At 39.8% G+C, this 12634-nt stretch overlaps 1 protein-coding gene across 5 annotated transcripts in view; it reads left to right on the top strand.

Annotated features, from left to right (window-relative positions):
* Positions 1 to 4824: 4824 nt before the first annotated feature.
* Positions 4825 to 12634, top strand: part of celf5a (cugbp, Elav-like family member 5a) — a 174574-nt gene continuing 166764 nt past the window's right edge. For all 5 annotated transcript variants that reach the window (XM_030726977.1, XM_030726979.1, XM_030726981.1 and 2 more), the window contains exon 1: positions 4825 to 5182. In XM_030726977.1, the coding sequence (XP_030582837.1) occupies positions 4825 to 5182 (358 nt within the window). The remainder of the gene's footprint in view (positions 5183 to 12634) is intronic.

A 12634-nucleotide genomic window follows, 5' to 3' on the forward strand; every position in this document is an offset into this window, starting at 1 on the left:
TTTACAGTATATGTTCTGTCGGTGTGCAGGTGTTCTCCAGTTCCATCCTGAAGTCCAAAAACATGCATATTAGGTTTAATGGTGTTTCCAAATTTGTCTCTTTGCATTAGCCCTGTGAAGGACTGATAACCTGTACCCCACATTTTCCCCAGTATCAACAAAAATAGGCTTCATCCCTCCGCAAACCTGTTTAGATAAGCAGTTAAGAAAGTGGATGGATGGGTATTTGACATAGACTGTCCTTTTAATAGTTACAATAGAACCAAAACATCATGAAAAATGTGCTGAAATGTCCTTCTTCAGTGGAATAACTGATTAATATCAAAGAGTTCTGAGCCACTTTTATACCAGGGACCTAAGGCTTGTAGAGAAAGGTGTATCACCCCGACTCCACAGTTCAACCAGCTCTTATCACATCTCATCAGCATGTTAAGTCACTGGTCCATAAAGCTGTCTCAAGTGTGATATGCCATCATCACATCACACCCTAATTTTCTTGAAAAACATCTTACAGCTGAACAAGCATGCTTTGCAATGCATAACCAGAATGCAACGGTGAATTAGGCACCAGGGGACACATCTTACTCTTACCGCTTATTAACCCACAACTGCACTCACCACGCCAGCTCGAGCAGAGAGGCGCTTTCTCTCAACAGCAAAGTGTTGCACACTTTGTGATGTCAAGTTCCTAATTCACTCACTGACTTCAACTCATAACAAGATGGCATATGGCATTTTAAAGTGCGTGTTCATATGCACTGTATGCTTTCTGTGCATTACAGTGTTTGCTTATTATGCAAGTGAGTTACTCAATCTGGAGAACAATGTTGAATTTGGATAATTGGGTGGTGTGTGTGTATATGAGTGGAGGAGTATGTCTGTCTTGACTGTATGTCTACAAGAGCTCACAGAATGCAAAATGACTCCCTTAGCTGCCTTTGTCTCCCTCTGGGCCTCACAGACTTCCCAAGCTGAACAGCTCAAGCTAGGCAGCCTCCCTCTCAGGGTCCAGACTGGTTAACAAGCAGCAAAATAAAAGCCAGCAAGTTAAATTGTATGTAACTTTTTAGTTTGCACAAATAGTGTGACCTTTATTGATTTCTTGTCTCTGCCTTGGGCTTGGTAAAACACTAATGGCATTGGTCAATATAAAAACCATGAAGTGGAAGTTCTCAATACCCCTCCCCCTGCACTGACCATATCCCTAAAAATAGCCACTCAGCCTCCCTCAGAGGCCACTGAGCCAGTGCAATGACAGCTCACTACCCTTATTCAATATGAGCTGTACTGTGTCCCTGTTTGTTTCCCCACTACAGATGTAAGTGGGCTAACATGCTGAGCCATATGCCAAACTCATCTACTTCGACTCCTGTCCCTGCCAGCTCCCATTCAAATGGCTAGAGAACCCTGCCTCTTTTAATCAATAAATTAATAACACTATGAACAGAGCATAAAATAAGACTTTGACTTGGGTGCGCAAATTGAAAACAAACAGCAGCTTCAGCAACTCTCACTTACATGGCATTCTGGGACCTACTGCTTCAAAGAATAACATTCATTTTTCAAAATGCCTTGTGTCTGTGTAGTCACCACCCACTGTTTTATTGACTGGTATGTGTCAATGTGTACCCCTGCCAGCTTATGTCTTTCTCTCTATGCTTGCACTTATTGAACTTTGCAAAAAATAAATTATATGAGCAGAATTCAATAAAGTTGAAATGACCCCCACTTCCCTCCCAGAGAAAACAGCCATCTTCTCTTTATAGCCCATGTTTTCCTCCAAACTTCCCAACACTGAACTTTGCTGACCAATCTGTTTCTACTACCCAGTAGGCCCTTCGAAAGTGAGCCTCGCCTTGCTTTTTAGGTGCGCCGCTGAATTCAAAACAACAGGGGCTGTTGAAGGTGGTTCACTTAGACAGTGATGCAGATATTCAGAAGTCAAAGATCTGGGAGAGCACCCCCTGTGGTGCCATTTCTCCACAGTGAGAGAAGCAGCAGCATCCAACAGAATTGATTCACCTTGCAGCCTTGAGCCTGCTGTCACAGACAGTATATCACTTCATTTAATCCACTGTTAAATAGGCTGTAATTAGAAATCTGTCCTGCAGATGTGTTTTATTTAAAGGATGGCTTGTGGCTAAGTTGCAAAACTACCTACTCTGTTTTGCATTAGTTTTGTCAGTGTTGTTCTTCTGTTCGGTGTTTTATTTTCATGAAGGATTTGAGTGCTATTGACAGAGTCAGCAAAGAGAAAGCAAATGATGCAAATAAATCCTCTCTTGGGGGATTAGTGTGCATGCTGTTTGAAAAAAATATGGTAAGTCTCTTAATTGTAGTTAATGCTTGTTGGTCTCTTGACTCAATCTGATGACAATAGACCTTTTTTTTTTTTTTTTTTAAATTGCCAACATTTTAACTTGGAAAAGCACAGGTGAAACAAAATTGATGACTCAGTTCCATTTAATTTTCGTTTAAGTCATGACAGTGAACCAGACTGCACAAGGACCCTGGAATCAGTGCACTTGAATATAATATTTGAATTCTTTATCATAATTAGCCTAATTTTTCACAGCAAGCTGACATCATGGCATTGTATGCTGATACAACAAGCAGCATTAAAAAAAAAAAAAAAAAAAAATATATATATATATATATATATATATATATATATATATATATATATATATATATATATATATATATATATATATATATATATATATATTTCTTTGTCTTTGTGATTACTGTTCTTTCAAAACTACAATGCTCACTTATTTAACTGGCTGTCTACAATAGTTGATATTTCTGAATTTTCATCACTATCGCTCTACAATACTCACATGCCTATACTCATTAAAACTGTACATGCAACTTACAATGAAAGTGTTGAAAGAGTTATTGATCTCTGTAATCATTCCTCCTCTCATTACTGGCTGTAAAGTGATCTCTTTCAAAGTGAGTAAATGGGGAAGGGGTGGGTGGGGTGGATCCACAGTCCTTGCTTGGTGCACAAATCCTTATTCAAGTGAGAGTCCTAACATTAAGATTCAGGAGCCCAAATTAGCCAAATGAAATGGCTATCTTCTAAAGTTACATTCTGATAAGAACAAAAATTCTTCTGGGTTTTTCCCCAGCTGAGGTACTTTGTATGCACAGAAACAAAAAAAAAAAAAAAAAGAATGCTGCACTAAAAAGACAATCTTTGAAGATTTGATTTAGGTATCACCTGAGCCACACTTAGATACTATTTCTGTGCCATGAATTCAAATAAATGGTAAATGGTCTCCGCTATTGCACTCTCCACTATAACAGTGGAGTACATAACCAGTAATTTCATCCACTGTTGTTTACAAACTGACAGAAAACATTTAGAGTTACAGCTGGAATCCAGGTTTATCTTGACATGTGTGTTTAGTTCATTTTCATTATAATTAGGGAACTGATAGAGTGGTGTTTCACACCTCTGTTTTACAGCGGCAATATTTACAGACATTAACTCAATTACTGCAGGGAACAAAAGCACACTGTGCTTAAAAGTTTGAGATTTTTATATTTAAAAAATAAATATTGCAGTTAAGTGCAACTTAACTAACTAACTAACTAACTTTGTGATAACTTCAGAACATGTCTGCAATCTACACAGTAGGTCAGCCTCAGTTTGATCCCTGGGACACTGAAATATTAGTATTATAAATCATTAGATCATTTTACTACAAATTACCATTTGACACACTTTAAAGCAAATACATTTTTAAAAATAGGCACCACGATGACAGTGGATTCAGGCTTTAAGAGCAGATATTTTATAACTTCCTGATGACGGCCAGGCACCAGGCATAAAATACTGGCGGCACAAGCTGATGTACTCCTAGTGATCTGTAGCGAGAGTAGGGAGGAGGTGGAAGAGAGCCTGGAGAAGTGGAGGCATGCTCTGGAGAGAAGAGGAGTGAAAGTCAGCAGAAGCAAGACAGAATACATGTGTCTGAATGAGAGGGAGACAGGTGGAAAGGTAAACATGCAAGCAGTAGAGGAGTTTAAATACCAACCAACAGTGCACAATAGCAGTGAAGAAGAGAGTGCAGGCAGGGTGGAGTGAGTGGAGACGAGTGTCGGGGTGATTTGTGGTGGAAGGACAGCAGCAAGAGTGAAAGGGAAGGTTTACAAGATGGCAGTGAGACCTGCTATGATGTGTGGTTTGGAGATGGCGGCACTGACAAAAAGACAGGAGGCAGAGCTGGAGGTGGCAGAACTGAAGCTGTTGAGATTTTCATTGGGCATGACCCAGATGGATGGGATTAGAAATGAGAACATCAGAAGAACAGCTCTGGTTGAGCAGCTTTGAGAGAAAGTTTGAGAAGCAAGGCTGAGATGGTTTGGACACGTGCAAAGGAGGGATAGTGAATATATTGGACAAAGGATGTTGAATATGGAGCTGTCAGGCAAGAGGAAAAGTCAAAGACCTCAGAGAAGATTCATGGATGTAGTGAAAGAGGACATACAGAGGGTTGGTGTGACAGAGGAAGATGATAGGAAGAGTGTGAGATGGAGGCAGATGATCCACTGTGGCGACCCCTAAAGGGACCAGCCGAAAGATGTCTTTCCTGACTTGAAACACCACATAAACACCACTGGGTGTCGCTCCATAGTGTCTGATATCGCTTCTGCGCGCTTATTTCGCCAATATCAACCCCCTCTTCCTCGTTATGTGTGCGTGTGTGTTGTGTGTCGGATAGAAAGTCAGCCTGGTTTCCAGCTGAGTGCTTGCTCTCTCACAGTGTGTGTGTGTGTTGTCATTATTATCCACTCTGCTCCCAGCTCAGAATGGCCAGATTCACTCAGACTGAAACAAGAAGGCAGCACCATCCACAGCAGCCCCAGCCCTCTCACTCCAGCCTGGTTTTCACCGGACCGGGGGCACCACCGACCCAACAACCACTACTACTTATCCCACATCAGCACCAGTACCCTCAGATCACATTTCCGAAACCCATGAACGGGTCAGAACCCATTTCAATTCATCCGGAGAGCGGCAACATGAAAGACCAAGATGCCATTAAACTGTTTATCGGGCAGATACCGCGGAACTTGGAAGAAAAAGACCTGAAACCCCTGTTTGAACAGTTTGGGAAAATCCACGAACTGACAGTTCTCAAGGACCGATACACCGGCATGCACAAAGGTAATGTGTCGCCCCTCAAATGGCTGCGAGGCCCATATGAAGCTTAATAACTGCTTATTAGTATCTGTGCCTTTTGAACTGATTTGTAGTGAAATGCAGAAATTTGCCACTTTTATTTTTATGCCTAATCAGGCTTAATCGAGCAAATTTGTTAGCCCACCCTCCAAATGATCTGTATTATCATGCTTATCATTGCTTGTATTTCCATACAGTATTTAGGAATATTGCCCCAGTTGTTTTTGTGTGTAAGGCAAGTTTTTAGCTTTTCTAGTAATTATCATTTAGTGATGATTCCACGAGCTTTTGTATTTCCATCCTGAGAATTCAGTATGCTATATTATCGCAAAAAGGAAGATCTGCAAACATTTTGAGTGCTTTGAACACCAGGAATGATTCTTTATTTTACTGCATGTGAGTGTTTTCTTAACACGCTCCTAAGTGGGGCAGAGGCGCTCGGGAAGGATGCATTTTTCAATAGCCTACTCTTGCCAGTCCCATCTTTTGCGGAGGGGCGGCATCATTTATTCATCCATATGCTTTCTTTAACATCTCCCCATGTGTGAATCGAGCGGGCTGGGTGCAAAGGCGACACAGCGAAATCAGTTCAATTCTACAATGTCTCCAAAGGGCGCAAGAACTGTCACAAGATGACGGACGTCGCCACGGAGAGCGGGCAGTGATGCTGCGCTGCTTCTGCAGAAATGGAAGCAGAGGGTGTAAATCCTCTCAGCTCACTGTACATACAGTGACAACTTCCATCTTCCATAATGAAGTTGGTTAGCAAGAATATAGATCACTGCCTGGGTGGGAAAAGCATTTCACAATACATGCCCCCCCATCCCCTCGATTCAAGCAGTGCAGACGTCATCGTCATCATTGTCATCGTCATCGTCAAGACCCGTGAACGCTCACCCAACCTTTAATTTAGCTGTTTGCACGTAGCCAGGTTTTACCCGAAAAAACAAAACAAAACAACAACAACAAAAAACACAACCTGAGAGCTACACTGGTTTAACTGATCAGTGACATTCAGACTTTCCTGGTTATAAAGACTCTTAGTTTCACTGTAATGACAGTTGCAATAGTGAGGCCAATGCACTGGTAACAAAGTTCGCAACGCCATATTCATGATCCACGGTAATAATGCCAAGGGCTATTGCATATTAATGAATTTGGAGAACATTTATAGTTTAATATGTGATTTCATTGCTGCCTCAGAAGTCACAAACAACAGCATACAGTAGCCTTGACCTAAACCTTCATTTTGTCAAAAACACACACACACACACACACACACACACACACACACACACACACACACACACACACACACACACCCACACACACACACACACACACACACACACACACACACACACACACACACACACACGGATTCTTCATTTTGCAGAGCAGATGTAGATGTGTGAAGGATGTAAGCACAGGAGATAAGCCTTTTATTACAGTGACATTTAGAAAAGACAAATGACAGTGTATGACAGTAAACATTACAAACCCTGTCATGCCACGCATCAAGTTACCATCAAAACATATTAAATTTGTTTCTGTTACAAAGGTTATCCACCACTCCTGCAAAATAATTAAACCGAGTCTTTATGTTGGGCACAAAAGTTTGTGAAGGTTTCAAACCGAACTACAATTACAGTATATTAAGATAACATTTGCCTCATATTTCACAAAGGTCCTAAAGTTAATGTTGTTCAGTCTGTAGAAAGGAACTCATTGTTTTCAGTATAGCACTCATTTGGCATTCACTTGTATGTGTGTTTGGTGCTTGTGTTCATGCAAATACTAAAATGTCATTTCCCTGTGGTGTAATGATTGCAGTATTTGGCTCCTCAGTGATTGTCACCTCATCGTGCTATCAGGGAAAAGACAATTTAGGCTTTTATACATATAGCATAAACATAGCACATTTTCATTTCATATAGAGAAGACTGATCTTTGGTAGATGTATAATTCGAGTGAAAAATCTGACATAATTACATATAGGCCAAAAATAGAATATCTCATAATTAGTAATAATTTTTCACTTAACATAGTGAAAAGGTGCTTAACTACATTGTTATTCAAGAGAAAATGTTTCTGTCAGATTTCCTCATAGTACTTTACTATCATCAATATATTACATCATTCTTACCCTAGTGGTAAAGTAAAAGAAGTGGGAAAATCTGTAATTGAGATGTACTGCTTGCTTTCAGTGAGCCTCTGTATGATCATCCTCCTCAGTTCCCTTTTCAGTTTGAAATGCAAAACAAACCTTTCAAAAAAGCCTTTCAACAAAGTGAAATCCCATAAAAAATATCCAGTGAACCTTTATGTCTCTTCATTATCAATTATGATTTCTTTTTGCACTTTATTAAAAAAAAAAAAATCAAAAACATTTAATTTAAATGCAGCGAGATTATGCCGTCTTTCTGATTGAGCAGAAATGATGAAAATGTAATTCCAAATTCACTTCTCAAGTCATTATTTACCCTTAATTTTTACGTACAAACAACTAATTAATTTTAGATAAGCATAGTTTGAATGTCAAATTAAATGACTTAGGATGTAATGAAGCCTCGTTGCACAATTAACAATACAAAATCAAACTCTAATGTTTCAATGATCCTTGATGAGGTTATTTTATAGTTAATCACGTTATTAAGCAGAAAAGGATTATGGGGTATGCATCCTGATGGAAACACTGGGCAAGCACCCTCAAAGTGGCGCATTCATACTAACAAAGAGATTGATGGACAGAGGAACATGCGCGCGCACACACATACACACACACACACACACACACACACACACACACACACACACACACACACACACACACACACACACACTATTATTTGTAGCCATTGCACTTGTTCTGTCATTTGGATTTTTTTGGGATTTTCATTTCATCCACATTGTGCTCACTGTGTTTATTTCCTCTTTTCTTATGCAACTGTTTTTCCCCTTGGTAATCCATGAGGGAAAACATGGAATTAGTTTGTAAAGCGTGATAATAATGCATGGCCATAATAACTTGACTCAAGAGGATTAGCAAATGTGCATTGTCTGAAGCAGCAGTCTCTTGGGTGATCAGCTGGTTGCCTCCATAAACAGTGGCTGCCTCTGCCAATTAAAAATTCAGTCTAGCCTGCCTCTTCAAATGATTAATTCTGCCCACGCTGTCGATGGCCTGCCAATTATTGTCGCCCAATTGGTATTAATAGGTAGAGGATTTCCTGATGTTGAATTTATCACAGACTGTGAAAACTTCTCCCTTTGGCTCTAATTAGCTTCAACTATCTCATGCAGAACAAACATTTATACATGTATGCACATACATATATGCAGAACCAGCGTTCCTTTTATTTGTTCTGGCTGCTGTATGCCTGCTATGTTGTTTCCTATACTGCTTGTTTCATTTATTTCTCCAAATTAAAAGTGCTGTCCTTTTGGATAGATTATATCATGTGAGTTTCCACAGTGCGCTCAAATCAGAGAGAGAATATGTAATTCACCATAACAGACAGACACATAGACAAAACAATCCCCATGTTGCTCCGATCTGCTGGGCAAGGCTGCCCAGATATCAATATTAAGCTTGTGTTGGGTATCACTGTGTTAATGCATTTATAAATGGAGATATTGCTGTAGACCGCAGCAAGCAGAAGCACATTAAATCACAGAATAATCTAATGAAATATTTATTCGAGTTTTTATTTTTTTTTTCCTTTTCTGAACCAGTCTGATGGATAGGGTTTCTCTGTGAGATGCCCCCTTAAAGAATAAAGAAGCAGACTGGAATACTATCCGTCCAACAAAAACTATACACTTTTACAAGACTTTCCTTTATAAAGTTGGAGCTTTAAGGGAAAAGAACTGATTAAATCAATTTTTGGTTTTTGAAGCTACTTTCTTCCTTTGATATTATGGAAGTGTGAGTACATCCACACATCTCCATATTGTGTGCGCCTTATGGAAAGTGTCAAAGATCACAGCACTGCTGTAGGACAGCATCCCCCCCTGAGGAAACAGATGGGATAAATTCGCTTACACCCTTAAACGGAGCTGTAGATATGACATGGATGGTACAGAGACAACATGCTGTGTTAATTTTACAAACTTAATAGACAGCAGTGTAGCTTATTCCTTTTGACATTATTGCCTGTTTACTAATGAAATTAACCAATTTCATAAATGCCCAAGGAAGAAATACACTCCATTCCAGCTACGTTTGTGACCTCCGAGTCACCTGGAAAACAATTCTCAGTCTCCTTGCAGTTTTGTGCAGTGATTCGATTTAACAAATCTAGAATAAAGTCTCCTGTCAGAGTCTAGTGAGCGAAGGCCACCGAGCCAAGCTAATGCAGTAACAACACTCTCCTCAAAATCTTTAAACGTCTGTAAATATTGTAATAAGCAACAGGGCTTTCCTCATAAAAGATGCAACAGCTCAACGGGTACTGACAGGCGCTATGGGCCTTGACTTCAGGATGAGGAGTGCTGCCTCCCTTACTCTTCTGCTCTTTTCTGTTGGTTTCCCAAGCAGAGTGGCAATCTTAGATGGCAACAAAGCTGCGCTCTGCTGGAGGTTTGTATCTGCTCACCAGGCTCACCTGACTGTTATCACTTCTCCCTCCGTTAATGCCTGCCCAGGAGAGCCTTTCAGATGGACTGATTTCTTACATCAATGCAGCATTCATTATTGCTTGCAGTATATTATACCTTCAGTTTGTTGGAAGTGCTGTTATAACATGACCTTTGTGGGATATGTTTGCTCTAAATGGGTGCCCAGAAAAGGAACAAAGATGGGAAAATGGGCAGTGAAGTCTGACTCATTAATGAAACCTATATCACTTTGGTATTTCATTAACCCTTTCATGCATCAATTATGAGAACCTCTGTCAAGATTTTTTTTTTTTTCTTAGTGTTTTTATTCCTCTTTAGGCATAAAAAAACAAACAAAAAACAACACAATTCAAATTTTGTTTATGAACCTATTTTTCATGGAGTTACAAACATGTCCACTCAGCTGGACAGCATGTGTTTGACTCTTGAACCAGAGCAATTTGTATTTAACAGACCAATAACAGAAAATTATATTGCATCCTCAGATCACTACTGCTAGTATTGACTAATCCTGATCCTGTTAATTACATTCAAATAAATAAAATAACAAAAACAACTTCACATGACTGGCCAATGGTTAGCAGTGTAAATTATTATATCTTTATTTATATTTATAATAACTGCGGCTGCTGTTACACCCAAATTTCCCCTCTGTGGGACAATAAAGGCTGTTTCTTCTTCTTCTTCTTCTTCTTCAGTGTATGGGATGATGCTTGTGCATCATTTATGCATTGCAACTGTATTATATATATATATATATATATATATATATATATATATATATATATATATATATATATATATATATATATATATATATATATAATATGAAGAGACAGATTTAATTAATAAATCTGTTCGGAAACTTTACTTTGATGTGCCAATGGCATTTTATAATACTGAATATTTTTGAGCTAAATGATTTTTGGTGTTTTGCAGACACATTTCTAAAGGTAGAGTTGGCAGAAGCGTGCTGACTTCTTGTTCAGGCTCAAAGGTCACAGCTATTTTCTTAGTGTAAATAGAAGGAGATAGAAGCCTATCTATTTTGTATGGGTAGCTTTGCAGAGTGCCATTGCCTACAGAGCAGAGTGTACTCTTATGAAGGGGTGGGTGGGGTTATAAAGGCACAGAGGGGGAAAAAGGGAGGGAACGTGAAGGGGGGGTGGGGGGTGGTTTCTGTTAGAATAGCACGAGCTCTTTAATGTTGTGTTTGAGCCTGGCTGGGCACAGATTCATTTTAGAAGGAAAATGAAATAACAAGGGAGAGGGGAGAGAGGAGATTTTAATGCAATGTTTTGTGATAATCCCTCTCCATTTTGGAATGGTTCAGGAGAACTCATGCGATAAAGCCCGGTACAAGCCTGGAAAATAATAAGTTATTTGTCTTGCCTTATAGTACCGTGCCCTTGGAGGGCTGGCTAGCCCCCATGTTTTGGCCAAAAAACAATCACAGATTAGTCAAGCTGTCACATTTCTCTGATTGCCAAATAGTTGAGCCCTTGATATTGGTGTGAATGAACAATGTATTTATGTCGTACATGTATCTGCCTGAGAGTGCATGTGAACACAAAGCTTTGTGGATATGACTTACTTTTCTCACCTAATCCTCCACTGTCATACAACCCGGTGAGACAGAGAGGAATTGCTTGGTTGGGATGGCACATGTATGAAGCGGGGCCCACAAGGCAAATGACAGACAGACACATGGCACAGAACAATGAATGTATGGACAGATGGATAAGTGGAGGGGAAAAGACGAAGTGTTTGTCAGAGATGCAGAAACAAATGGCAGCTTTTATCCTAAGGCACTGAGAGAGTAGAGTGATGGCTCAGCTTGGGACATGGAAGATGCCTCTGACAGGCTGTTTGCCGTTTGGGCAACAGTGGATTGGATGGATTGAGGAGGAGCAGAGGCCAAGCTTGGCAGATAAAATAATCACCTGAAAGCTGCTGACGTGAGAGAATCCCTCTAGTAACACTAGTAATATGTAATTCAATACCACTACTCCGATTTGTAATGTTAATTCTATGCTGTCAAGATGTGATTTCCAGTTTTATGACTGTAATGTAAGCAAAAATAACAAAGCTGTTTATAATTAATGACAAAATATATTCTACTAAAAATTTTAGTATTTTGACAGCATGAATAATATGATAGTTTGCCACCCTAAGTGGGGATATGTAGACCTATTAGCAGACCTTGTTTTCCACAGATACTAACCAATTCCTAAAATTTAAGGAAGACACAGTTTAGTTTGGAAAATGTTTAAGAATGCTCAAGTCCATGAGGGATGTGTGAAGATACATGCTGCTCAGCATGGTTATAAATAGATATTCAGTGGTATTTCCGAAAATAGGTTAAGCTGCCATCACTGCACTGCTGGCATGACATCACTGATTGCCTGCCAGCCTCCCCAAAAGACTGCTCCCATACTGTTCTCTAAAGGAGGGAGAGAATGAGGGAGAGACAGAGGGAGCATCTGTGGGCGGCTGCACGGACATCTCCCCCTCATTTCCAGCGCCTTTCCATGCCTCCTCTCACACCCCATCCCTTCCATCGCTCAGCCATCTCTCTCCTCACTCCTTCCATCTATCTTTCTCACTTAAGGAGTGATGCTGTAGCCAACGGTCTCTGTGCTCTGTTGCCAGTGACATAAACTGGTCAGAGGCTTTGTAGTGAGGTTTTGTGTGATACAAGCAAATTGTATGCCAGATAGTGCCGAATAGAAAGATGAGAGACAGAATTTGTGTTACTTTTCTGATGATCAAATATTAATTTTGTTGAATAAGCAGAGTATATGGACTTTATATGAG

This window comes from Archocentrus centrarchus, chromosome 4, assembly GCF_007364275.1.
Source record: "Archocentrus centrarchus isolate MPI-CPG fArcCen1 chromosome 4, fArcCen1, whole genome shotgun sequence".
In the NCBI taxonomy this organism is placed as follows: Eukaryota; Metazoa; Chordata; class Actinopteri; order Cichliformes; family Cichlidae; genus Archocentrus; species Archocentrus centrarchus.